Raw genomic sequence first — 27,718 nt, 5'->3', positions numbered from 1 at the left:
GTGACTTGGCCTGCCCTGCGCTTCCTCACCTGCATGAAGGTGACATGTGGCCTCTGACCTCGTGTGGCTGTGGAATCACATGAGGGGAGAGAGTCAAGGGCCATCTCCTGGGGGGGGGGGCGCGGCAAGGCTCAGTAACCACAGCTCCCCTTCCCTCCCCTCCCCCTTCCAATGGACACTGGCTGGGGTGGCTGTTGGACTGGCGTCCACAGCCCTGTAACCTCCCAACAAGAGAAGCAGCTGAAACAGCTGAGATCCCTGTCTGCTCGCTGCAGTTTTTCAGAGCCACAGCCTACATGGGGGTAAGGAGCATTCTTGCCCTCCCCAGAAAGGGGCCAAGGCCTCTTGTTGGGGGAGAAGCCGAGTCACCACAAGAAGGCCTCAGGAGGAGTCTTCAGGACTGGAGTTGCTCCATGTCCAAGAGGAGGGAGCTGACCAAGGGCTGGGAAGGGCCGGACACAAAGCCCTGTGCGTTGGTTCGAGCGTCCCTGTGTGCCTGTGCTGTTCTCAGCTTTGGGACCCAAAGGGCCCAATCATGGAATAGAGATTCTAATGGGATTTGGGCTCAGGGATCCTCAGGAGTGGGACATGCATGCTGGGGCCAAGGTGGGTCAAGTGCAAGACACCTTTGTGCTGAGAGCTGTGCAACCTGTGCTCTGGCCAATTTTAAGGAATGACCCATCATTGCCTGCTTTGTGAACCGCCCCTTACCCCCCATGCCTGGCTTAAACAGGACAGCAAATGCTCATATAAGGTAAAAAGGGCCCTTCCCAGGGCCTCCAACTGCAGGTCTCTGAACTGCCAGCAGGTGGAAGGGCAGGTGCTGGGGCAGCCAGGCTGGGAGCAAACATGGGCACCCTTCCTTCAGCATGGCTTGGTTGGAGCAGGGCCGAGGCAAGGGGCTGGGCGGTGCTCGAGGGACAGTTGAACCACGACAGCCATGCACCCACCCACCAGTAGCTGTCTTCCTTGCTTTGTGCTCCTCCATCATGCAGGACTGACAAAGACTTGGAAGGTTCAAGCAATCCTCTACCAACATGAGCTGACCTGAGACAGGATTAGCCCCGGGGGGCCCTTCCTGGCTGGCAGTGGGCACTGCTGTCTCCATTTATGGTGGATTTCCAAGTGTTCTGCGGCCCCACCGTGTTCCAGTGGATAACTGTGTCTCCCCATTGGACTAGGGACCCTGGGAGGGCCAGGGCAGGATCTCAGAATCGGCTGCTGGTGGGGCCAGACCATGGATAGGCCCCCACATGTTTAAGAGCATAAATGAAACACTTGATGGAGCTAGGCCCCCTCCCCACTTTCAGCTTCTCCTAGGCAGAGATGGGCCCTGCAGGCTCCAGACGGGCCGACAGGGTAGGTGGAAGGCGGGTGTCACCAAGTGCACCCAGGCTGGGGACCAGGCTCTCCTGGACACTCACTGACCTGAACTTGCCACGGCAGCACTTTGGCACCCCTAGGGCTGAGCAGGCCCTATGTGCAGAGCTCCAACAGTAGTCTGGGGTTGAAGCCTCTACCCCAAGCCACAGCACAATGCCATCCATCCCGGTCCACGAGTTCTGCCGGTCCCACCTGTGGGCAGCTGGGCACAAGTCCCACTGATGGGCTTGCTAACGAGAGCGCGTTGGTCTGCCTGTTTAGGGAAGTACTTGCGTGGAGCATCAGGAGCACAGGTGGGAGCCTGGACCTTTACATACTCTCCAGACCCCGGAAAACTAGCCAGGAGGTGGCTCTGGGCAGGAAGTTGGCCTTGGACATGTCCACACCCCAACAGCCCCCAGGTTCCCGCTTCACTGCAACCTACACAGCATCCAGGTCTCCCAGGCCTGACCTTGGTGACCCTTTGGAGTCCTGGGGCCCCTGCTCACCACAAGCCAGGCCATGTCCACTCACCACCGCCCTCAGGTCGTTGGCCCCATAGGCCAGCATACCTGGGCTCAAGCCCCTTCAGTGCCCTGCTGGGTGGCTGGCGGTGGGGTCCTTGGCCTTCTGTGGGCCTCAGTTGGTCCATTTGTCTCTGACATGCAGGTAGCTAGCTCAGTGTGAGGGAGATGGTAAACGCATGATTTGCTGCTCACGTGGATGCCTGGGCTGGGGAATCAAGTTTGGGGACTTTGGCTAACAACTCCCACTTCAAATTACATATGCCCACTTACCCAAAGAACCTTCTTACGGTCCTCCCCGTGACAATGGTGGTAGCTGAGCTCTCCTCCCCAGCCTGGCCACCAGCCCGACCTTCTTCCTCATCTTCAAGCCAAATCCTGCCAGAGCATGTGCTTTCAGTTTGGGTAATCTTCATGAACCCCACAGGCCTTTTCATCATCCCTGATTACACGTCCCACGGGGACATCAAGTCCCTGACCTGGGATGCAACCCCTCAGCCCAGCCTGCATTCAGCTATGTCCTACCGTGAACACCCGTGACCCCAAAGGACCCATCACATGGCCCCACCCCAGGAGGGCCCCTCGGCTGAGCTCTGCTGGGGGTCCAGGTTGGAGGTGCAACCCTGGGACCTCCGGGAGGGGTCAGCTTGACCAGGTCTCCTGCAGAGCTCACATGGTACACAGCCCCCCCCAATACCTTGGGGGGCCAGGCCCATGGCACCCCACCCAGCCCCCAGACCCCACGGAGGAAGAGGCCGGCCTCTGTGTGTATAGACAGCTTTAATCTTCAGCCAGACTGTCCTGGACTTGCCCTTCAGCATCCGGGCCACCAATGCTCTGCCTGAAGAGTCTTTCTCAAGGGGAAGGAAACAGAGTCACTGTGCAAGTAGAAGGCCTGGGTGTCCGTGTGAAACATCTCCCGGCAATTCATATTTACAGTTACAGGACCGCTGAGTGATGGACAGAAACAGACCCATGTCTGTGTCACCAGGGCAGGGCTGGGCACGGAAAGCAGAGTTCCAGTATTTATTATCATACATATATATATATTTTATGTGTATACACAGATAGTTTTCTCTCTTGGAAGTATTAAAAAATTGATCAACCTTCAATCTATAAAAAATACCTACTCTACATGATAGAAAAATCTCTCCTCCAAGTTTACACTGATTTACACCCAAGGCTTTCCCCAAAATGTACAATATGAGGCAACATCTTAAATCTTAGTGTAGAAGGTGGGCCACATGGAGGATGGAAGGACGCAGGGCAACACGCACGCACGCACGCACGCACACGCACGCACGCACACACAGCAGTGGCCAGTCTGTGTGCAGGGTCTTGACCCACACGGGAGCACCCAGGGGCTCCTGGCCGGTGCTCAGGCTCAGGGTGGGGGCAGGCCCAGCAGCCCCCACGATGATGTGGGGCCTGGCAGTGGGGGCACAGAGCCAGGCAAGGAGCCCCCACGCTGCCGGGAGGGCCCTATTCTCTGCTCTTGATCTCTGTACTGAGAGAACCTGCAAAACCCAGCTCAGGGAAGGATGGCCACTTCAACAACTTCAAACTCCCAGAAGAAACGTGCTTCCAGACACGTGGACTCTGCCTAGGAAACCGGGACTCACCTGGGGCAGCTGAGATCTGCCCAGGGAGGGTGTCTCCAGGAGGCTGGGAGGCCACAGGGACAGGGAGGCAGCTTCTCACCAGGATGCTGCCTGCACCTGGGGTCAGCCAGTGACATCCACCCTGTCCGGAAAGCATGCTCCACGTGGGGAGACTCTCAGGTCCTGATTTCAGAGGGCAGGCTCCTGCCCCAGCCCCCACGGGAGTATCTGGAGGCTGGAGTGAGGCAATGAAGTGCCCCCTCTGGATGGGTGACGGCCCCAGGAAAGCTGGGACCCCCACAGCTCCTAGCCAGACCCTGACGCACACCGCCTCGCCTGCCTGTACTTCCCAAATCACCATGTCTGGCGAGAGGGTCCTGGGGACTCTGCCGTGCGGGTGAGGGCCCCTGAGCAGATGCACACGGCAGCACCCCGGTGGGGATGTATCCTTCCTTCCTTTCCTGATGGGTAGGGCTGCAGAGGGGTCTGCCATACGGGCGGGAGCTCCCAGAAGGGCCTGAGACGTAGTCTCCACATCTCTGCAGAGAGCAGGCCCAGCCCCACCCTCTCTTGCATGGGCCCCGGTCCCAGGGCTCCCGTTCCTTCTCCCTCTGCAGACCCGTTGTTGCACCCCAGCCCAGCCACTGGTCTCGGCCATGCGCGCGCCGTGGCCATCTCCTGGGTGCAGGTGGGGTCCTGGGCCCACCAGACTGGGCCTCCCTGCCTCTATTTGACCTCCAGGATGGATGGGTTGGTCTCCATGATGGCCACGATGATCCGGTCAATGTAATCCTGCAAGCGGAAGTTTATCTCCTCCTGCTTCTGAATCGCATCCATGAGCTGCAGGAAGAGCAGCGTCAGTGCTGGCTTGGTGCACAGACTGGGACACATCTGGGTAGCCGGGCCTGGATGGGCCTTACCTCATCTCGGGAGACGGAGCTGATCTCTGCAGCCAGGGACTCCGAGAAGGACGTGGAGAAGAGGTTCTTGGCGCCCTGGATGCTCAGGTTGATGATCTGCCCGTTGAGCTCATCATTCTGCTCCTTCAGGTTTCGGTTATCCTGGGTGGGGGACATGACAGCAGTGTCCTTCCTGGGGCCGTGAGCCCATTGGTGGCTGAGCCTGCACAGGGACTGGCCAGAGTGGCTTCTGGCTCAGGCACCAGCCACCCGCCCCCTCGCATGTGCCCCACCCCACGCCGGGCTCCTGGAAGTTTCTGCAGGGTACAGGGGTGTGTCTGCCCGCACCTGCTTCAGCCTGCGGACCTCCTGCTCCAACTCGCTCTCTCGGGCGCGGCTGTTGTACTCCTGCAGGCCCATGCTGCTGCCCCGGCCCTTCCGCTGCTCGGCCTCCAGCTTGAAAAGCTGTAGGTGCTCCAGCTGCTTGCGCAGGTCCTCGATCAGCTGCGGGCAACCTCGGGGTGAACAGGGCTCCAGGCACCCGGGCGGCAAGGACTAGCTCAGCCCTCAGCTTCGGAACCTCTGGGTCAGTCTGAGTGCCATTTCCAAATAGGATGACAAACCCCTCACGCCCAGCAGCCCTGCCCAGCACGGCACCACACGGTTCCCGGCCTCGGGTCTCAGGACACAGAGGGCGACATGCTCACCTCCTGGGTTGCCTCCTTGTCCCTCTGGAACTGGTGCCTCTCGTGGCTCAGCCTGTCCCCCAGCTTCCTCCTGTTTTCCTGCTCATCACTGAGCCGCAGGGACAACTCTTCAATCTCATCCAGCAACTTCTGCTTCTCCTGTGGAAGCAAGAGACTTGCTGCGAACATGCCTGCCTGCCGCCCCGTTCACAGCTTTCCTGGCTCAGTCCGTAAAGGCTGCGTCTAAGCCACCCCATCATGGCAGAGGTGCACACACCTCTGGGGCCATGCTGACCCTGACCACCATGCAGGCAGGTGGGCCTGCGGTGCTCCGGAACGGGCTGGTTGCACAGGACGCAGGGACAGCTTCTCAGGGGAGGCAGGGCAGGGATGACCTATGCAAGAGCAGGATCTGACCCACAGCTGCTCCACGGGAACTGCTCACGGGAGCCAGAGCCCATGTGGTCTTGGATGTCCTCAGGGTTCAGAGCTTCCCAGGGACACTTGGCAGGGAGGGGAGGATGGGGATGGAGAGGCCTTTCCAGTGAATACCTGCAGGACAGGGCATGAGGGGTCCAGCTGAAGTTGGCCCTGAATTCAGCCACAGGTTCATCTTAGCTGAACCTCTGGACCCAAGGATCCCATCTCTGTGGGAAAGCTGGGAAGCCAGGCAGGGACCAACATCTTCCAACAAAGTGACGGCCAGGCCCAAGCTGTCCTTGTCCCCACCCCATGGGGCCTGTGGGCCCAGGGCCATCAGCTTGCTCTCTAGAACAACATGGCTTCCTGGCCTGTGGTCACACCCTTGGCTGGCTGTGTGGCTGTCCCGCTTTAGAGAACCCCTCAGTTGCAGACGGTGGAAGAACGCGCTCAAGCTAGCCTGGCTGATCTCATGCCCACATATTACAGGGTTGGGCCCCATGTGCTCAGCGCTTCCAGCTGACCACTCACCTCCTCCAGGCGCTCAATGTTGGCCTTCAGACAGGGCGTGCACGACCTCAGCTCCCCATTCTCCTCGTCCAGCTGCTGCAGCCTGAGACACAAGAACAAGGCTGGGACCTCATACCCAGGAAATGTGCCTCCTTGAGGCAAGGGAGGCCCACTGTCTCGGCAGCCTCACCAGGAGTCACCCGGGACCCACAGAGGCTCCCCAAGACGCCCCAGTCCTTACGCACCATCCAGTACTCTAGGCCCTAACTTTTCCTTAAGCCAGGACGGTTATTAAATACACTTTGGGTCTGGGGATACTTGTGGGTTTACAAAACAGTTGTAGACATAGTGCAGAGTCGCTGTGGACCCCGGCCCCGTACAGCTTCCCGCATGGCATCTGCTCATCACTGTGGTGCCTTTGCCACAGCCCACACAGCCACACTGGGATATACCAGTCACCAAACCACAGACTTCATTTGATTTCCCACCAGTGCCCCTTCCCACCCCAGGGCCCCTCTCGGGGCCACACTGCACTTTGCCGCCTCGTCTCCTTTGTCCCCTCTGGTCTGTGACAGTCTGGAGGCCCTTCCCGGCTTTTCATGACCTTGGTCGTTTTGAGTTCTGGTCCCATATTTGGTCCAATGCCCCTCACATTGGGTTTGTCTGGTGTTTCTCGGGATGAGATGGGTCACAGAGGCGAGGTGCCCATGTTACCCGATTGGGTGCCCGAGTCCACATGACTCGCCGCTGGCGATGCCGACCTGGATCACCTGGTGAAGGTGTGTTTCCAGGTGTCTCCTCCCGTGTGTTCCCTGTCCTCTGGAAGCCCGTCACCGGGCCCAGCCCGCACCTTGGGGGAGGGAGGACTCAGCGCCACCCCGGGAGGGGCATCTCCATGTATCGTTGGGAATTCCTCTGTGAGAAGGTTCGTGTCTTGTCTCCACGTCTTCACCAGTCCTCACACTGAGTTGGGCTCTGGGTTATGGTCCAATAGTATCATTATTAGTGTGTTACTCAAAGTGGTCCAGCTTTGACCATCAGGAGCCCTGTCAGCTGCCCCATCACTGTGTGTAGATATGTGCTTTTCTCTGAGCACTTCCCTACTTTCTGACACGATGAGATGCTGTGGGCTCCGCTGGCTTCTCTCCCATCCCAGCCACAGACTCAGCCCCGTCTCCAAGGAGCCCCTTCTCCTTTCCACAGTCCTGTCCATCCTGTCGCCTTCTGCGGTCCCCTGTACTGAGTAAGGGTCTTCCTGTGCACCACAGTGGGCTGGGGCCACACTACAGAGGCCCCTGTCCTGGGCTGACCTCAGGGTGCTGACCTGCCCCGCTCCACCCCCAGGTAACTGCAGGAGGCTGACAGGATCTAGCCACACAGAGCAGGCAGCAGGTCTGCTCAGAAGCACTGACGTGGAGTCCTGCCCTGTCCCCCGAGGGCTTCATGACACCTGGTGTACATCACCCCCTCCAGGCTGCTGTCCTGCTCAGAGCCGCAGGGGAGAGGCTCCAGCACACAGAGATAAGGAACACACTGAACCACACTGTGCCGAGGCCCAGGAAAGAAGGTCCCCCAGCTGCCCAGGCCTGGCTGTCTCCGGAACAGCACCCACAGTGTCTGCCTACAGGTGGCCTCTTCCCTTCCCCGCTGGGAGACGTGTGGGCTTGCTCTGCCCAACAGCACCCTGTGCTGCCCCTCCAGCCGCGAGCCTGCGTGGGGGCTGCTGTCAGTCTCCAGCTTCTACTGTGTGTTTCCTGCAGGGTGCGCACACCCATGTGCTGTTTTTCCCCACTTCTCCTAACTCTTCAAAGGCTCCTAACTCCAGATAAGCAGAAAGGGACTCCTGTCAAGTCTCAGAAAGGACCGGTGCTCTGATGGGGAGAACGTGGACAGCAGAGAGACTCAAAATGACATCATGGAGGGTCTGTGTTCAAATTCTGATCTTGAGCGGTGTTACAGCTCTCCTCAGTGGGTTTCCCCCTTTCTCTAAAAGCAGCTCCAGGGGCGCTGGAGTTGGTTAAGCATCTGCCTTCGGCTCAGGTCATGATCCCAGGGTTCTGGGATCGAGCCCCGCATCGGGCTCCCTGCTCTGCGGGGAGCCTGCTTCTCCCTCTGCCTCTGCTCCTCCCCCTGCTCATGCTCTCTATCTCTGTGTCTCAAATGAATAAATAAAATCCTTAAAAATAAATAAATAAATAAAAATTAATTAATTAATTAATTAAAAAAAAAAAAGGCAGCTCCATTCCCAAACAGCAGACCACCTGGGTGGGGCAGCTGCTGAGGCCGCGCACCCCACCTGGCCTGCAGGCTCTCCACCTCGATGCTCCGCTCCCGCTCCATCTTGCACACGAGCTCTCGGTGCCTCCGGGTCTCCTCCAGCGCCATCTCGCAGGCTCTCAGCTCCTGCTCCTTCAGCTGCTCCTCAAGGGCATTGGCTCTGTGGAGGCGAAGGGGAGGAGGTAAGAGGCCTTTTGCTCTCAGCCCCAGCGCCTACCTGGAGGAGGGGCAGCAGAGGCGGTGAGACTCCCATCCACAGCTCTGCTCAAGGACGGTTCTGAAGCAGAGGCTGTGCCCCCAAGACCGCTTCTGCTTCCCACACCGGCACCCAGGGCCTCCGAACCGTGGTCTCCATCGCTTTCAGGCCGCTCACCCCCATCCTAGCATGTAGGCAGGAGCCCTCCCAGGGGCACAAGCCCACCAGGCGCCCGCCTCCAGGAGGACCCTGCAACAACACTTCAGGCTGCACATGCAGGTCACCCATGGCAGAGGCAAGGGCAAGTGTTAGCGAGGAGGCGGACAAAGGGAATGTTCACATGGGGGCCCTGACCCTGGCACCTTCCAGATCACCACACCCACCTGCAAGAGACAGGAACTGACCATCCCAAAGAGAAGGGCTCCAGGCCCTGCCCACAGAGCCCACGCCCCCGAGCTGTCCACGCACACAGGGCTTCTCAACCTCTTTTTGGTGCCTCACACCTAAGGGTGAACAGAGTACCAAAGATCACCAGACCCCATAGGAAAGGAGTCGACACAAAGCGGCCAAAGCCATCGGAGAAAAAGGACCCCTCAAAGGAGAAAGCCCTGTAATTCACACCTCAGAGCGAAGATACCACTTCCAGGGAAATAGGAGCAGAACATCTGAAGGAGATTTAAAAAGTGATTCTTAGAAAGTGAAAACATGAGAAGAAAAAATTTTAAATTCAGTAAGAGTTGAAGGAGAAAACCAAGAATATTACATTTTTATTTTATTATTTTTAAAAATATTTTATTTATTTACTTGACAGAGAGAGAGAGACAGCAAGAGAGGGAAGAGAAGCAGAGGGAGTGGGAGAGGGAGAAGCAGGCTTCCCACTGAGCGGAGACCCAGACGTGGGGCTCGATCCCAGGACCCTGGGACCATGACCTGAGCCAAAGGCAGATGCTTAACGACTGAGCCACCCAGGCACCCCTACATTTTTAAAAAGAGGAAAATAGGGTGCCTGGGCAGCTCAGTCAGTTCAACGTCCGACTCTTGAGCTAAAAGCCCAGGTCGTGAGATCGAGCCCTGTGTCAGGCTCCGCGCTGGGTGTGGAGCCCGCTTAAAAAGAGGGAAATGACGGAATTAGTGAACAGGAAAGTAAAGAAAATGAGAAGAAACTTCCAGAAGGTCTAACATATTTGATGAACAGAAGTTCAGACAGATAAAGAAAAAGAACAAACTATACAGAGAAATAATTCTAAAAACCTTCCTGAAGCCTTTAAGGGGTATCTTTGAGATTTAAAGGTTGGAACCCATGTGCCAGCACAGGAAACGAGGCCCTCCGAGCATCCAGGGTGAGAGCCCAGAACCCACAGAGGGCACCAGCACCTGCCTGCCGGTTTCCTTGGAACCCTGCCTCCAGCTATGGTTCCAGACCGAGCCACACTATCAGTGGACGGACACACTCCAGACACACGTGGCCTCGCAGAACCTACTCCTCTGCATCTCCGCCAGGCAACCATTCAGGGGTGCTCTCCGCAGACAATTAATGAGCAAGAAAAGAAGAAAACATGAGATCCAGAAAGCAAGAAGCCAAGCACGAGGGGTGCCTGGGGGGCCCAGTAGGTTAAGCGTCTGACTCTTGGTTTTGGCTCAGGTCATGATCTCAGGGTCCTGGGACTGACCCCTGCATTGGCTCCGCACTTGGTTGAGGGGTCTGCTTGGAGATTCTCTCTCTGCCCCACCCCCTGCTCATGCACACTCGTGCTCTCTCCCTCTCGCTCTAAAATAAATAATCTTAAAAAGAAAAAAAAAAAGCTAAGCAGGAGAACCTGTGTGGGACAGCCGGGAGGCAGGGGAACCGGTGCGGGACTGCCAGGGTGCTGGTAAAGGGGTAGTAGCCATGTAGCAGGCTGGCGACAATGTGAACCCTGGGAACGCTCATGAAGCAGCAGAAGCATGTTGTTTTTAGGAGAACTCAGGAAACAGCCCAAGAAACACCCACAGGCTTGGACGTGCCAGGCCCTGGGGCACAGAGAGTGAACTTTCCACTCCAGACGTGGATAACTGATGATACGTGGATAACTGATAAGTGCCTTGAGATCAGATGGAGCCTCACCAGACAGCTGGAGAAATGAGTGTGGTAGCACATCCAGGTTTCACTGGATGCGGACAGGGAGGGGAACACAGGTCTCCAGAGATGCAGCAAACCCTTGGCTCAGCGCTAGAACCAAGGCCCTCCGCGAGCATGCTGACCTTACCCCCAGTTCTGCAGCAGGACCACGCAGGCAGGCCCTGCTGGGAGAGCCTGGACAGTGCGCTGTGTCCAGCCCAGGCTCCTGACTGCACGGACGACCTGCTTGTACTGTGTAAGTGACGTACGGGTGACGTCTGCAGTAACGACTCATTCTAACTCAGCCTCCAAAGAGCAGACTGCCCGCCCAACACTGGAGGAAGGTCAGGAAAGTCAGTGCCGTCCAGGATGAAAACTTCACAGCAGGAGCCAAGTGAGGGCATCGGGCCTGTGTCCAGCCCTGCTGGAAGCACACCTGCTGGATGCACTTAGAGTCCACCTGCTTGCATCAGGGGCAAGCACACGGAGGCTGCGAGGGGAGGGGCCCTCGCCTGAGGTCACAGAGTGTATGGCAGAGCCTCCTTCACGCCCCCGGGGCCTCCCCACAATCTGTTTGTGTCCCCATGACACCCAGCTGCAAGCGGGCACAGCCCAGAGAACTGAGGCTCCTGAGCCAAGCTCCTATGCTGCACGAAAAATGTATTCCCTTAAACTGGGCGTGAGACTACATGGCACGACCCGTTCCAAAAGCCAGACAGAACAATGGTGGGGGAGGTCACGCCACTCCCCCAGTGATGCACTGTCCTCCTCAGTGTGGGGCCGAATCGGGCCAGACTGTGCGTCGTCGTTCAGCAGTTGCCAGTCTGTTCATCTTTGCTAAGTGGCTGCAAGAACCCGCATGCTTCCAGGGTGGGTCCCGCTCCCCAGTGCAGGGGGTTCTGGGGGCCCTGCCCTCCACAGCCCCTACGTGCTGTCTCTGAAGTGACCCGCGCCTCAGTGTCCTCCCCTGTGAGCTGGTACAGTGGTGGCACCACCTCACAGGTCACAGGGAAGGGGCCAGGGGATGATGCACGTGCCCCAAATACAGCACTCGTCACAGCAACAAGTCCATTCCAGGCATGTCAGGGTCAGGATGGGTTCTCAGAATCGGGGACCCGACTCGCGGCCCCCATCAGAGAGTCCCAGCGCCCCTCTCCCCACGCGGCCTCCGCCACCATGAAGGCCAGTCTCTACCAGGTGCTTGGTGCGGGCCTCACTGCTCCCAAGATGTGAGGTGGTGCCTCCCCTTGCACCTTCCTCTGGAGGCTGACAAGTGTCAGGGGAAAGTGCTGAGTTGGAACTGCCCCCCCGACCTGGCTCCCAGCAGCTGGTGGAGGGACAGCTCCAGAGGTGAGCCACACCCTAGTGGCAGCAAGACCCTGTTCTGTAAGGTGCAGAGGGCTACAAGGAGTGGGCTCTCACACTGATAGGCACCCACGACCACGGAGGCCCTCCTGCCTCACCTGTGCACAAGCTGGAGGTTCTCCTGCCTCAGCCGGCTGTGCTGCTCCCCGTTGGCGGCAGTGTCCTTCTCCAGCTCCGACACCCGCTTCTCCAGGAACACAACCTGGGGAGTGACACAACGGCTTCAGAATCAGGACGCAAGACAGCCTGCATTCCCAGCCAACTGTTTCGGGGGTAGTGTCCACTAGGCTGGAGTTGGATCCATCTCTTTTGTGGAGGAGGTGAGCAAGGGGGGGGATGGGAGGAGGTGAGCAAGGGGGGGCATGGGAGGAGGGGAGCATGGGGGACGGGAGGAGGGGAGCATGGGGGGATGGAGGACGTGAGCTTGGGGGCACGGGAGGAGGTAAGGATGTGCTGCCACCCCTTCTCTTCACCTCTTGCTGAGCTGGCCCTCGAGAAGTCTGGGGCCGCTTCCACAGCGAGGCTGCCCGGTCCCAAGGCACCCACCCCACAGGGCCTCTCTGGGAACTCTGATTCCACACGTGGTCTGGCTCTGTGATCACCACCCTGAAACCCTGAGCGGCCGAAGGTCCTGCCTCCAGGGTCCAGGTGAAGGGAGTCTCTGAGCGTCAGTGCACCCAGATGGGCCCACATCTGACCTCTCCATTCCCGCTCCGTGCATACCAGGAAATGTTCCCTTGCATCCCACGGCCACTGGGCCTCTAGGAAACTTGCTGGACAATGTCAGGACTGGTGGAGGATCTAATTAGCCCCTGATGGCACACTACCACCCCTCACCCAACCCCTCACCCCATGCAGCCTGCACCATGATGCCGCAGCACCCACAAGCGCCCTAAGACCTGGCTGTGTTATCAGCAGGGGGCCTTCCCTCTGGCCCTGCACCCCGGGGCCGACCTTATCAGCAATGTCCTCTTCCATGCCGTCCATGAGGTCTGGGGCAGGGTCCTGCAGGGCATCCATGGTCAGGGCCCCTGACTGGTGCAGGTGTCTGTGGAGAAGAAACAAGAGGCCAGTCCAGAGAAGGCCCTTCAGCAGAGCAGAGACAGAAAAGATGATGAGTTCTGTAAACATGAGGGTTTCCAGATCAACCTGAGAACCAGAACCCAGCAGTGCGGGCCCAGGCCTCCACCAAAGGGGTCCCGGCAGGACGCTGTTACCCAAGGGCTGGAGAGAATCTCCGCTGCTCTTTGGAACCTGACCTCCCGGCCTCCTTCCCTGGCAGCTAACGGGTAAAAGTACTTTGTCCTGGGTAATAAAACATGACTTCATTCCTCTCTGCGATAGGAAATAATCTTGTCTTCCGCCACGGCCCGTGAAACATTACTTCAGGATCCTGAATTCCATACACAGTGTCACCCACATGCACTCTTGCTACTTGATTTTCAAACCTATTCATTGTGGCAGTAACAGTGAGAGACTGGGGGTCTCACCCAGAGTTTCTCCTGGGGTCGAGCTTGGAAACGAACCATCTTCTGCAGCAACAGCTCCAAGGGCCCAGCACCAGGGGCCACAGGGCCCCTGCCCCCCTGGGCCACACCGGGTGCTGTGCAGCCCAGAAATCCCATGGACCTGTGGAAACCCCTGCCTTCACTCCTTAGCTACTGGCCCCCTCGCAGGTGCTCAGCAAACACATGTTTGCAGTCCCCCTAGAGACAGTCTTGTTGGCTGTGGGGACACTGTATCAGCTCTAATTTCCTTTCTCTTAAAATTCTCAGATCATTTGCCCAGAGTGCCAGTAGCACGTCTACCTGTGCCGACCCAGGCTCCCAACGCAGCAGCCTGATGTTCAGAGCTGTGTGGCCTTGAGATAGACACTCATCCTCCCTGAGCCTTACTCTCCCAGGAAATAGGGATCAAAAGCCATAACAAGGTATAAATGAGATTTTATATATAAACAGCTCCTGTTAAAAGATATAACACAGAATAAGAATTCAATAAAATGCTATTAAAAATCACATTGCAGATCTCTACGTTATTAAATGTATGAAGTTCTACTTTCTTTTTAGTATTGACTGACCTTGTCCATTTCTTAAATTTTTTCCAGAAATGTTCTAAGGGGAACAAAAAAGAAGGGCACCTTTACCCCTGGGGATCACAAATCCCTGGATGTGTCCTGGGTGAGACACTGAAGCCAAACTGTCATCCTGTTTTTGTCCAGTTGTTGCTTTTAAACGCCCATGACTTTGGCCCCAACAAGAGCTCCTCATGTCACTCCTAGGGCAGAAAACTGCCCACCCCAGACCCAGAGACCACCCTGCAGAGAAGCCATAGTCCAAGGTCTGTCACCCCCTCCTGAGCTCCTACCAGGAGCTCACAGTACTTCCCAAGGGCTGAACATGGGACAGGAAGGTAGCAGCCGGCATGTGGCCACTTTAGGCACATGCTGAAGGGGAGGGCCTTGTTTACGTCAACCCACCCCCACTCAGGAGACCCAGCAGGAGAGGGGGCTGTGGGAGATATCTGATACACCCCCCAGAGCACCTTCTGCCCTGTGGCGCCCTTGGCCCTGCGGCGGTCCCGCTGGTGCCCCCCCTCCCACCGTGTCCTGAGGCCAGCCCTGTACTGGCGCCTCCAGGTCCTTGCAGGCACACTGACCCCACAGCCACTTCCACGTGGGGTAAGCACACAGCCAGGTCACAGAGGCCAGAGCTGGTGGGTCCAAACCCCACGATCCAGCTACAGTGCCGCATGCAAAGGCCTGAGACACCGTGAAGAGTGAAAGTGCCAGTTATTTTCAGTTCCCTTAGAATTCTAGTGCTGGTTTTAAGTGCAAAATGGCAGCAGATTACAACTGTGTGCATGTGAGTGTGTGCATGTATGAGTGCGTGTGCATGAGTGCGTGTGTGCATGTGCATGAGTGCATGTGCGTACAGACTGCGGAATATGCTCTGTGTGTGAACCGCAACTATAAATACCTACAGACTAGGCTTTTTCATACCAAAGCCCATCTGTGAAGGGAAGATCACATTCTCAGAGGGTGTTTCAAAGAAGCGGGCAGACAGACAGCTGAGGCAGCACGGGCCAGGGACCCCAGGGCCCGTCCACATCCTGGACGTGGGAGGCTGGGCAGAGACTTTTACCTTCCCTCGTTGCAGCCCCTGTAGCGTCTCTGGGGTGGAACATGGGTGTCGGGAGGAGGAAAGCAATGCTAACTTGTAATCACTGTGTGGTTTGGAACAAACATTATGTTCCTTGGAGTCTGGATGCTCCTCTACAAGGGGGATGGTGAGAACAAGTGCTGAGGAGGGTTGATGACCTTCACCTCTGCTTCTGCTGGGTCCTAAGCCCCTAAGATTACAGAAAAAGAAAAACAGGAGGTTCACAGGCCACAGACGAGAGAAGAGGTATAGGAAAGGGGCAGGAGGGCTGCAGCCGACCAGGAAGGCCAGCACCTGAGACTGCACCCTCACAGAGGCGGAGCCAGACACCTGGGCCCACGGGCGGCAAACACACAGCCCAGCCCAGATCCTGAAGCCTGACAGCCAGGCAAGGGTTCCTCTGGGATGGCAGCCGGCACAGAGCCTGTCCGCACACACGCCAGCCAGAGGCCACGCGGCAGCCGTGGGCAACCACTGCACCGTGGACAGAAGCTCCAGCCCCGGCTGTAAGGGAAACTCTACCAAGAAAGACAAGGACAAGAGATGGGGAGGAAGAGCCTGTGGCCTGTCACAGGAGGGGCCAGAGCAGAGGGCCACAGGGGCAGCAAGGATGAGGCAGTCAGGGCCACAACCAGGAGTTTCAGAAGGAGGACAGGGGCGGACAACACTGTCAAACAGCTTGAGAAAGGTCCCCAGGACTAAGGGGTGGGAACTCCCACATCAAACAGTCCGTCTGTCATTCTGCACAGCATAATTAATGGGAAGAAGGACTCACAAGACTCATCGTAAAGTTTCTGAACTTCAGGGATAGAGAAAACATCCGAAAAACTTCCAGAGAAAAGGTCGCAAAGAAAACCAGAAAGCTTCAGGGCTCTAGCAGCAGCCCTAGTGCTGGAAGGTACCAAGTGGTGCCTACAAAGCTTTCATGCGAGGGGTTCCCAACCGGGAATCCTATACCAAGCCAAAGGATGGGAGGAAAGGACCAAGCAAGATCTCAAAAATGTATCTCCGGGGGCGCCTGGTTGCTTGGTTGTTAAGGGTCTGCCTTCGGCTCAGGACATGATCCCGGGGTCCTCGGATCCAGTCCCGCATCGGGCTCCCTGCTCCGTGGGAAGTCTGCTTCTCCCTCTGCCTCTCCCACTCTCTCTCTCTCTGTGTCTCTCACGAATAAATAAAATCTTTAAAAAAAAACCAACAACCCAAAAATGGAAGACGGGATCAGGGAGTGAAATGACAAGCCCTGAAACAAGTACCGGAGCGCACGCGGGGGCTGCAGGACCACCGCCCACAGCCGCTGAGCGGGTGCAAATGCTGGAGGCCCTGGGGGTGGCGCCCAGGCAGCTGCAGGGGCGCCGCGAGGAGGCGAGGCGAGTAGCCACAGCACAGCCATCACTGACTCCAGAAGACCACTGGTCTGAGAAAGGAAGCGAGTGAGCGTTACGCAGCGTCCTGGGAAGGATGCGGTCATCGGACAAGCCTGCAAAAACCATCCTCAGAGCCAGCCTGGCAGGGGCAGGGCACTGGTGTGCGCTGCCATCTCTCACTGCAGGAAGCCAACAGGTAGACCCAATGCTGGAAAGTGGAGAAATGGCCACAAAAGCGTATTCTTCAGAAACTCGGCCTTAGGCATGCCTCCTCTACCTTCTCCTCACCTTGGAGAACCAGTGGGGGCGGGAAGAGCAGGGCCGCTGGAGAGGCTGACCTGGACCCCAGACCTGGGCTCTGCCATGACCCTCGCAGATGCTACCATGGGCTAGCAGACAGCAGACACACGGGGACACCACCAGCCCCTCCCGGACCTTATGGCAAAGACTTGGTAAGAAGGGCGCAATGCCAGAAGCTTTCAGCACAAACCTCCCCGTCACAAACCAGGGTCTGCTCACAGCGGTGGACATTCTTTTCAGAACCCATCCCTGAGAATTATTTTCAGTCCCAAAGCACGAGAAGTAATTTCCAAAGATTTAAAAAAGTACCTTGGAGAATGGTATTTTCCAAACATGTTTTTAAAGAGTTATGATCAGTGATACATTTCAGAAGAACATCTCAGTAAATAACGACGGTCTCCTACCTTGCCACCTTCCTGCTGGAGAGCCGTTTCGCTGGACTGTGCAAAATCAAAATAAACAGGAAAATCATGTCAGAGAACAGACAGGGAGGAATGGGAGGAAACAGGAAATTCAGGCTGAAGAGATACGGGGTTGGGGGCATGTTCACAGGCATGCAGCGCCTGCCCCCAAGGCCAGCGCCATGCACAGAAAGGCCTGCTCAGCAAAGCATTCAGGGACACGGGAGCAATCTCAGGGCCTTGCCAAGGCCTCAGCAAGTCACATTATTCCACTCCCACAGAAATCCCAGACAGAGCCACGACCAGACCTCAGCTCAGAGGTCGAGCTCAGCACGGCACCCACCAGTCAGCTGCACTGGGTCGAGCTGCTGGCAACTGCCATGCCCCAAATGCATACCCTCCAACTGGTTGGCCATCAGAAGCCCCCACAAGAACTGTGACACAGGCCTGTTCTGTGTCAGCAAAGTTCTGTCATCAGCTTTAACTTAGGCACTGAAACCTCAGGGTCCAAAATCCTGCCCAGGCGGTGACTTAGAGGCCTTTCCTGCGGCCACTTCAGGGCAGTAAATACGGTCAATTGCATATCGTCCAGCTGATAGAATCGTCTGCAGTGGCAAAAAAGGCCAAACTTACCTTGTCTCTCATTTCTCAAGTCCAGAGTTGTTGTTGTTTTAATATTTCATTTACTTATTTGAGAGAGAGAGACATGGAGAGCGTGTGTGAGAGAGCACGGGGGGGTGGGGCAGAGGGAGAAGCAGGCTCCCTGTTGGAAGCGCAACGTGGAGCTCGATCCCAGAACCCCTGGATCATGACCTGAGCTGAAGGCAGACGCTTCACCGACTGAGCCCCCCAGGCGCCCCCAGTTTTATTTTCAACGTAACTGCTAAGCTCTGGGCCTCAGCCCACCGGGAACCAGCCCCATCCTGCCTCCCTTCAGCGTGCTATCTCAGATACACCTACGACTCCCTCATGGCTTGGAGAGAAAACTCTATCCGAGGAGAAACAGGTGCCGTGTCAGTTATGGATTTACGGCCTCCCACCTCCACACTCATCCTTCCTACTTGTTCTGTGGAAATGGATCCGAGCCCCTTTCCGATTCTTCCTTTGCAGTTTCTACCAGTAGAGGGTGCTAGAGGGCCCCCCACGTGTCCACACGTCCTCGTGTACCCGGCTACATCTGGTCCATCTCACCCCAGAGCCTGCCCCGTGGCTCCCCGTATACCGGCAGCATCCTCGCAGCTCCACGGGCAGTTCTGCCACAGAGCGTCTCTGCTGAGGCCCCTCCTGGTGAGGCTTTCTGGCAGCCAGAGGGCAGACTTCCATCAAGCTCTAGAAGGTAGGTTCCCAACAAGTCCCGCCGGTGTGGCACCAGGGGGGGCATCTGGTGCCCACGGCCGCAGCCAGGCGCCGGGCAGCAGGTGGGCCCTCAGTGCCAGGTGGGCTGGCTGCCCCTCAAAGCTGCTGTTCTGGCGAGCCTCCGTCACTCTCAGCAGCCAGCGCCTCATCACTCAGTCCCCAGTTACGGTTACCCAGTCTTTATTAAAGATTTTTTTTTTTAATTTATTTATTTGAGAGAGAGAGAATGAGAGACAGAGAGCATGAGAGGGAAGAGGGTCAGAGGGAGAAGCAGACCCCCCGCTGAGCAGGGAGGCCGACGTGGGACTCGATCCTAGGACTCCAGGATCATGACCTGAGCCGAAGGCAGCTGCCCAACCAACTGAGCCACCCAGGCGCCCCTACTCAGTCTTTATTAAACCCTCCTCGTTCACACTACTGTGTGCCCCCTCTCCTGGCAGGACCCCGACTGACACCCCAGACTTCATCCTAATAGCGGGGGGACTCGGGACACAGTGACCTCGCAGGGACCGCACTGCCAGTCCAGTTTTGAGGTTTATAATTGGAAAATAGACCTTCTTACTCTTGATTTCTTCTTAATATTCTTGTTAATTTCTACATAATGAATTTTTTCAGAGAGGCTCCCAGGTACCTGGAAAACAGGATCACCACAGGCATGTTCTGAGGTTCACTGGGTAGAAAATATATTTGACAAGGCACCTGGGTGGCTCACTCAGTAAAGCGTCTGCCTTCAGCACAGGTCACGATCTCAGGGTCCTGGGATCGAGCCCCACATCGGGCTCCCTGATCAGCGGGGAGCCTGCTTCTCCCTCTTCATCTCCCCCCTGCTTGTGCTTGCTCTCTCTCTCAAATAAATAAATAAAAGCTTTAAAAAAAAAAAGAAAAAATATATTTGACATCAAACCTTCCAGACACAGTTCGGACTGAATCACGTTTTACCATCCACAAACCAAAACCAAATATATTTATTTTGTGGCAATTCCATGGAAACCAACAAGCAAGATTTATATCTCCTTAACTTCAGTGTTTGGGAGAAATTTCCCAACAGTTGTGCTGTGATTACAGTAATGATTTTAATGGCATATGAACCCACCTCGATAGGGTCTTCCTCAGGAAATGGCTGAGACTGGACACAAGGCCCCATGAACATGCCAGCTACACTGAGCCGCGTCCCAGGCTCCCCTCAAAAGGCCTGGCAGAGGGAGTGCCTGGGTGGCTCAGTCAGTTAAGCAACTGCCTTCAGCTCAGGTCGTGATCCCAGGGTCCTGGGATCAATCCCCACATTGGGCTCCCTGCTCAGCGGGAAGCCCGCTTCTCCCCCTCCGTGATCTCTCTCGCTTTCACTCTCAAATAAATAAATAAAATCTTAAAAAAAAAAAGGCCCGGCAGAGGCGACTATGGCCGTCCTGTGGCAGGTTCTCAGCACAGAAAAGATCACTGCAGAAATGAGAGATGAGATACATGTCTTTGTGCTAACTCTCAAATAGACATGGCATTCCTGTACTCGAACCCACTGAAGCAGGACAGCAGATCTCCATATGGGAAGCATAGGAGACCCCTCCCCAGCCAGGTGGCGGGACCTTCCTAGAGCACTGAACACCCAGCTAAACACACACTATGTAAAATAAAAGACTGGTTTTCCCTACAATAGACCCAGCAGGTCTTTGAAGTCACTAAATGCCACATTTCCCCCAAGTCTCCCCAGAAGGCTAGGTTCTTGTCAGTACTACCGGGACCTCCCCGCAGACTCCCCTTTGAAGCTGCCAACTGGCCACAAAGAAGCCTCCCCACTCGACTGGGTATTTGCTGGAGTCTAGCCTGTGTTGGTGGGTGTTGCACAGAACATAAGGAAAGGGGCTAAAGACATTAAACGTGCTGCACTGGAATGAGAGGTAGGTCAGCAGGTACAGCAGGGCTGTCAGCCACGGGGACCCACCAGGCGACTATGGCCGCCCTGTGGCAGGTTCTCAGCACAGAAAAGATGTTCCATGTAAGGACAGGTCTTCCATGTAAAGACAGGCTGATGCGGGACTCGATTCTATGACTCCAGGATCATGACCTGAGCCGAAGGCAGTCGCTTAACCAACTGAGCCACCCAGGCACCCTCAAATCAGTTTTTAAAGACCAAATGTTAATTTAAAATTTCACAAACTCTCAGTTAAAGAAATCTTTTAGTAAGATTGAGACAGTATCTGTTTCTTTCACACGCCGGACTTCCTCATGCAGGACACACAGCATGTGAAGGTAGTTCCCTCCCGTGGGGTCAGAAGCAGTGGCTCGGACTAAGGCATGCACACACAGCAAGGGGGCAGAGTGCACCAAACACAGGCTCAGCACATGCGGGGAGGGGCTGGGGGTGGTGGCAGAGGAAGGGTCCCGCTGCCGGCACACTCGCCTTTCAGCTGCAGTTCGGCCCGCCCAGGCCCACCAGCCAGCACTGTGGTTAACTAGACCCTCCCTCCCGCTTAACAAAGAGCAAGGCCAGGCACTACTCAGTTACCTATTCTTTTCAAGATCATTCAGGCGAGCAGAAAGATCCTCGAGGCGGTTGATTTGTTTGTGGCACTGACTACAGTAAAACTCAAAAGCCTCATCAGTGAGGATGCTGTGCAGCTTTGCGGCAAGCGGGTCGGTGCTAGAGAGACGAGAAGTGTCAGTTCAGGAGACAGTGAGGGCCCCCCAGGTTATCTGTGACTCCGTGGAGGGTCTGGACAGAAGCATGTTGTCAGGTACCAGGCTAGGGAAGATTCTGGCTCTTCCCTTTAGACCGCTGGGAGCCCACCTCCCTCAACGTCACCTCTAGGACTGGTGACACGCACCAGCTCGAGCAGCAGGGGACTTGGCCACACACCTGCTCTTCCTGGTCAGGTGCTCAGAGAAATAGATGTGGCCCATGGGCTTCATTGTAAAACAAAAACCCTTCGTTAACAAGTAAATGGCTGGACACACTGCTTTCTCCTTTGTCAAAAACACATCAACGTGAGAGCAAAGCACAGGTGGAGTCTCTTCCTGTACTTACTGTAGCTACTTTAAGAGCTGCTCTAAAGCCCACCAGCCTCAAAAACGGTGCGTGCATGAGGAATCACCGATAATTTTGTCATTTTTAAGACCTTCCTTAAAAACTCCGGATTCTATTTGCCTCCCTGTGATCTAATCTAAATGGACTTTCGGGGTACTGGCGGGGCGCCTACTGCGGGAAGAGGAAAGCCATGGCCCTGCGGCAGCGTTAAGACCTGCTGGCTTTTGGAAGCCCGTTTGGAAGTTCCATGTAAAGACAGGCTGATGGGAAATGTCAGTGGTAGTGCAGAAGTTACACGTGAGACAGAAAACAGTGAGAAGACCACGTGAGCGGCACAGACTAAGCAGACGAGAAAGATTACCAAGCTGGACAGACACATGTTTAGCAGCGCCCAGTCCTCCGCCTCTGCGTCAACACCACCACGGATGTGCACGTGGAGCGGAGAGCGGCTAAAAGCACGCACACACGTCACTCATGCCAACTCCCAGACTTGCCACAGAGGCCCTCTCCCAGGCTGGGGGTCCTCTGGGCCAGGGCAACAGTCTGGGCAAAGGAAGGGGCTCACAGATGTGGGTTCAGAGATACTCGGCTTCTGCTGTCAGCAAAGTGAGAGGGTTTCAAGAACTGGCCACAAAAGGGAGGCGACTGACGTGGACCGGGTGCTGAGCCAGGCAAGAGCCTCACCTAGAGAGGCAGGCACGCCCTCAGATGGGCCAGTCACCAGCCACAGGCCCCTTGTGTGGACACAAGTGAGGCCCTAAGTGGAAGGCAAGGGGGGAGGATCCAGCTCCATGAGGGAAGGTCTCACCCTTCAGGCCTAGCACTTCAGCTTAGTCAGCCAGAACTTCCCAGACAATCTGGGGACGTCTGATAATTATAAGGAAACGAATCCAAAGAATCATTTGCGATGTTAAAGCCTCCCACAAAGGTTGATCAAAGGGTACAAACTCGCAGCTACAAGAGAAATAAGGTCCGAGGATTGAATGTAAAACATGGTAACTACACTGTATGACATAATTGAAATTACTCAGAGTAGAACTTACATGTTCTCTCCCTCCCCCTGTCCTCACACACATTTACACACACAAATGGGTACACACATGTGCACACATGCACACACACACACCCGCAGTGCAGGGCTGCGTTACCTGGGGGTAGGGAAAGCAGGGTCTCTGCAGCCGTGCTCCCCATTGCAGAGGGTCTCCAGGGACAGCTCTGCCTCACTGCCCTCGCCATAGTCCTCAAAATGCTCCTCGCCACCTATCACTGTGACGACGGACTGGCTGTGCAGGTGGGATCTGCAAAGGCAAAACACAAGTGACACACTATGACTTGTGGCCCCAGAACCGCAGGTGTGACGGTACCTTCCAGCAGAATGTGCCACCAGCCATGTGTCTTGAGTTAAAATGTTCCAGCAGCCGTGTTAGAAAGAAGTAAATGAATAGGTTGATTTTAATAATATATTTTAACTTATTCCAACATACCCAAAATATCATTTCTTATATTCCTTATTTTGTTTTTTTGTTTTTTTTTTTAAGATTTTATTTATTTATTTGACAGAGAGAGAGAAGCATGAGCATGGGGAAGGGCTAGAGGGAGAAATGGACTCCCCATTGAGCAGGGATCCCGATGCGGGACTCAATCCCAGGACACTGGGATCATGACCTGAGCTGAAGGCAGACGCTCAACCAACTGCGCCACCCAGGCGCCCTTATATTCTTTATTTTGTAACAAGTCTTTGAAATCTGGGGTTCGTTGTACACTTCCAGCACATCCCAGTTTGCTCAGCAGCCCCACACATCATGCATTCAGCCGCGGACACAGGCCCATGTCTCCAGCAAATGCACCCCATGCCTCTTCATACAGCCACTGGCCAGTGTGGGTGCAGACTTTTGCTGTGATGTAAAATTCAGAATAGCAGAGTCCAACCAGGCAAAGTAAAGGGCTTGCTAGCACTTGTCCTCCTCCTGAGAGGGAGATCACTCCTCCATTCCCACCTTCCAGAGCACAGGGTCATGGGGCCAGGCTAGATGCTTGGGCATGCCTGGAGATGGCAGAGGCTAAGCCAATGCCAGGGGACCCAGGGCTTCACCAAGGGCAACAGAAAACAGCTGTGATGTCATCAGCTCCTCCACCAGGGCTGGATTAAGCTCTTCACCACTAATCCACACAAGAATCTGAGAGCCCCTTTCAGAAAAGGAAAGGGAGCCTCAGAGAGCCAAGTGACTGCCCCGCAGGCAGAGTCAGGGATGGAAATGGGTCTCTGTGCAAGTACCCCAGACCAACACAGCTGCTCAACACTCAGACCAAGTTCCAGTTTCCCACCCACAAATGCACACACCCACGGAGCAGTTCTGAAGCCACTAAGGACAAATCCCATGGTCCTACACGCACCCGCTTTCAGAAACAATGAAGCCTGAGTGAACCGAAATGGGGATGATCGCCGTACTTCTTACCATCTTCTGAAGCATATCCGTAAATATGGTTACACATAAATAAACGAGGGCGCCTGGGTGGCTCAGTGGGTTGAGAGTCTGACTCGATCTCAGCTCAGGTCTTGATCTTGGGGTCATGAGATCAAGCCCACGTCAGGCTCTGTGCTGAGCGTGAAGGCTGCTTGAGATTCTCTCCCTCTGTCTCTCCCCTCCCCACTCCCTCTCAAAAAAAAAAATTTAAACGAAAATAAACAAATAAATAAATACATATAAATGGAGCAAAATACTGTGTTCAAAGACTGGAAGACCTGATTTACTATGAAGATGTTGATTCTCCCCAAATTAAGCTGTACCAGTACAACTCTAACCACAATCCCTGTAGAGTTCTTTGTCCAGAAACCAACAAGCTGATTCAAAAACTCATAGGGAAAGGCAAAGGGCCAAAGGCACCAACACAGCCTGGAGGATTGACATACAGACAGTACAATCTATAACACGCTGGAGTATAAGGACTGTGTGGTACTGATCGAGAATGGACAAACAGACTGCACAGTCCAGACCCAGCCCCACCCACACTCAGCCACCTCACAGGACCAAGGTGACACCAGACAGTGAAGGAAGGAGGAATCTATTCAAAACTGAGGCTGAGTCGACTGGATACTCATTTGGGAAATGATCCCAACCTCACACCCCACACAAAAAATCAGTTATGGAGAGATTACAGATCTGAATATAAAGGTGAAAAATAAAGCTTTTAAAAGAAAACAGAAGTAAACATCATAGTCATGTGAAGTAAGCAAAGATTTCTAAAACAATACAGAGGGGGTGCCTGGGTGGCTCAGTCAATCGTCCGCTTTCGGTTCGGGTCATGATCTGGGGGGTCCTAGGATCAAGCCCCACATCGGGCTCCCTGCTCTTTGGGGAGCCTGCTTCTCCCTCGCCTACTCCCCCTGCTTGTGTTCCCTCTCTCGCTGTGTCTCTCTCTGTCAAATAAATAAATAAAATCTTAAAAAAAAAGAAAAGAAAAGAAAACAACAGCCCAACAGATCAGGAAGACCCCAAATCACACCCATGGCCTGTTTCTCTAAGGTCAGATTGGGATACAGTCATGAACCATAACCACACTGCACTTCACCAGCAAAGCCTGAGTAGTAGCCACTGAGACCATATGGCCTGCAAGCCAAAAAGTATTTATTATCTGGTCTTTTGCAGAAAGTCTGCAGACCCCTGCAATAAACAAATGGGTAAAAGACTTGAACAGGCACTTAACAAAAAAGATCTCCAAACGGGCAATAAACGCAAGAAAAGGTGCTCATCTGGGAAATGCAAGGAAGAACCATCCCACACCAACACTGCAGAAGCCCACAGGCGGCGGGCAGGCAAGCACCTATGAGAAGTCCGGTCTGCACCTGGCCCATAGCCCAACAAGCATGCTGCAGGCGCAGCCCTGTCCCAGCCCTAGGGACAAACAGGCCAGCGAGACACGTGGTGTTTGCAGCAGCTTTGTTCATATAGCCAAAGCTGTCAGCGACCCAGATGGCCACCAGCAATGAATTAAAAAGCTACAGCACACTCACACAACAGGGTAAAACAAACGATGGACAACTATGCACAAAAATTCGGATGAACTTCAACAGCCACAATGTTAAGCGAAAGCAGCCAGGTGTACAAAGGCCACGATGCCACGTGGTCGCTCTGGCTGAGGCACAAGCTGTCATTACAGGCCAGGGCGCCAGCGAGGCTGCGGCCTGGCCGCACTCACATACCACTACCCAATGCTTCAGTTAAAGCGGAAGAAACAAAAACTCTGCCAACAGCCAAACGAGCAATGAAATCAAATAAAACCAGCGGCACGAAATAAAACCAAACCACTTCCAAGGCTGCGAAGCACGATGGCTTCCCACCCAGCGCAGGGCAAAGTGCAAGCTCGCATCCCAGGTCCGCACCTGTCGGACCTTCCCCCTCCCTCCACAGTCTTCAAACACATGGGGACACCTGGAGCAGGGGCAGGGGTCACAGGAACAGAAGATCTGGGTAGGGGTGCGGTAAACACAAACAGGTTCTAAGATCCTGCTGGGAGATGGGGCCTGAATATGGTGTCCTGCCCTGGTTTCTACGAACTTCAGTGAGAAACCAGGATCAAGTTTCTCTCTATAGCCAAGGAAGTTATGCCGCGTGTACAACCAGGGTTATTTGTTGCCAGCAGGAGGAGCATCTCCTCGCAAGGCGGTCAGCTGTGGCTGATGGACGGCTCAGGACAGCGGGCGTGGGCTCACAGCAGGACTCCAGGCCACGCTGGAGGGTCCACATTCTCCCCAGGTCCCACAAGGATTCCGCACCACTCTCGGACACCAACCCCTCCACAAACCCCATCTGCCCACAGGACACGGCCACTCGGTGTCTTAGGAACAATACCCAGGGTACAGACCTGCCCGGGAGGAGCAGCAGAGCGCCCTGGCCGGGATCCTCCATGGCGTCCAGGCACTCGGAGGGCACAGCTGAGCCACCGGCGCTATCCACATCCCCTTCGGTCTGCAGCTCAGGGTGTACCAGGGTGCTCGTGTCCTCGTCGGTGAAGGTCTCACACTCACTGTAGGTGCTCTCAGACCCCATGTATGCGCTGTCTGTCACCTCGTTGGCCTAGGAGAGAGTGCCAGGGGTCAGTCCCATACCCTAAAATGACCACGTGTCCGTAAACCCCGATGCCCCACACAGTGCCCTACTGCAGGCATTGAAGAGACCACTGGAGAGACAGCCTCAGGCAGGGTCCCAACCGCACCTCTAAGCAGAAACATTAGCTTAACAAAACAATCCAATATCTTTAAAAATGGAAACACAGACACGTGTTCCAAAGCAGAAAAACTATACACAATTCTGAAAGTTAGTTACGTGAGTGTACCTAAAACAGACAGAAGGCATCCCAGCACCATAGGATAAATCCCAGTGTGGCCACCCATGCTGTGGCTACCAGCATGGGAATTACTTCTATCCAAAGAATAGTATAAGAACATGCTTATTCGGGGCGCCTGGGTGGCTCAGTTGTTAAGCGTCTGCCTTCGGCTCAGGTCATGATCCCAGGGTCCTGGGATCGAGCCCCGCATCGGGCTCCCTGCTCAGCGGGAAGCCTGCTTCTCCCTCTCCCACTCCCCCTGCTTGTGTTCCCTCTCTCGCTATCTCTCTCTCTGTCAAATAAATAAATAAAATCTTAAAAAAAAAAAAAAAGAACATGCTAATTAAAAAGTCACCATCAATATCCGTTATGTATGTTCAGGCTACTGCTTTGAAGTTCAATTATGCGGTCTAACCTCAAAATACTAACTCATCGATTATTGACCAATCCATTACTGTCACTGGTTAAAGGTCTACTTTCCACAAAACCTATCTTTGTTTTCACTTTTCTGGACCCAGCGCCCAGCACATGGCCGAGCATGCAGCACAATGCAAATGACGTAAACCCAAAGATTCATTCAACAGGCCATTTTCAATTTATCTCAGCTTTAATTACAATGCAATTGCATTGATTAGGGTAAGTAGCCAACATTTCATGCTCAAAAGAATCTGAGGTTAACAACTTGAGAACAAGTAATATTCCAGAAAAGTAGCTGGAAAAGGTGCACTCTGTCCTGTCATTCTGATGTCACCAGAGGCAGTGTGCTCAGAAGTGCTATGGTAACAAAAAGTCACCGGTCCTCCACTAACTCTGAGGGCCTCTCACGGCCGCACCCCCACGGCGCCTCACACCATCGA

The 27,718-nt window shown here is 55.0% G+C and overlaps 1 protein-coding gene across 5 annotated transcripts in view; it reads right to left on the bottom strand.

Moving 5' to 3' along the window:
- Positions 1–2,737: 2,737 nt before the first annotated feature.
- RAB11FIP3 (RAB11 family interacting protein 3) overlaps positions 2,738–27,718 on the bottom strand; it is an 85,388-nt gene continuing 60,407 nt past the window's right edge. Inside the window, exons 4-14 of one of the 5 annotated variants that reach the window (XM_045874574.3) lie at positions 26,400–26,611; positions 22,685–22,834; positions 17,165–17,200; positions 12,893–12,986; positions 12,037–12,140; positions 8,299–8,439; positions 6,024–6,105; positions 5,094–5,231; positions 4,735–4,890; positions 4,408–4,548; positions 2,738–4,327 (exon numbers count right to left, since the gene is read on the bottom strand). In XM_045874574.3, the coding sequence (XP_045730530.1) occupies positions 4,214–4,327; positions 4,408–4,548; positions 4,735–4,890; positions 5,094–5,231; positions 6,024–6,105; positions 8,299–8,439; positions 12,037–12,140; positions 12,893–12,986; positions 17,165–17,200; positions 22,685–22,834; positions 26,400–26,611 (1,368 nt within the window). In that variant the 3' untranslated portion in view covers positions 2,738–4,213. Of the gene's footprint in view, positions 4,328–4,407; positions 4,549–4,734; positions 4,958–5,093; positions 5,232–5,349; positions 5,625–6,023; positions 6,106–8,298; positions 8,440–12,036; positions 12,141–12,892; positions 12,987–17,164; positions 17,201–21,017; positions 21,153–22,684; positions 22,835–26,399; positions 26,612–27,718 lie in introns of those variants that run through there. The other 4 variants (XM_054507402.2, XM_064592226.1, XM_064592225.1 and 1 more) reach the window with 4 other exon arrangements.

Source organism: Mirounga angustirostris, unplaced genomic scaffold (genome assembly GCF_029215605.1).
Source record: "Mirounga angustirostris isolate CCGP_5_RB_7025 unplaced genomic scaffold, mMirAng1.0.hap1 SCAF_5, whole genome shotgun sequence".
In the NCBI taxonomy this organism is placed as follows: Eukaryota; Metazoa; Chordata; class Mammalia; order Carnivora; family Phocidae; genus Mirounga; species Mirounga angustirostris.
The sequence above is the reverse complement of the archived record's forward strand: the minus strand, read 5'-3'. Positions and strand labels throughout refer to the sequence as shown.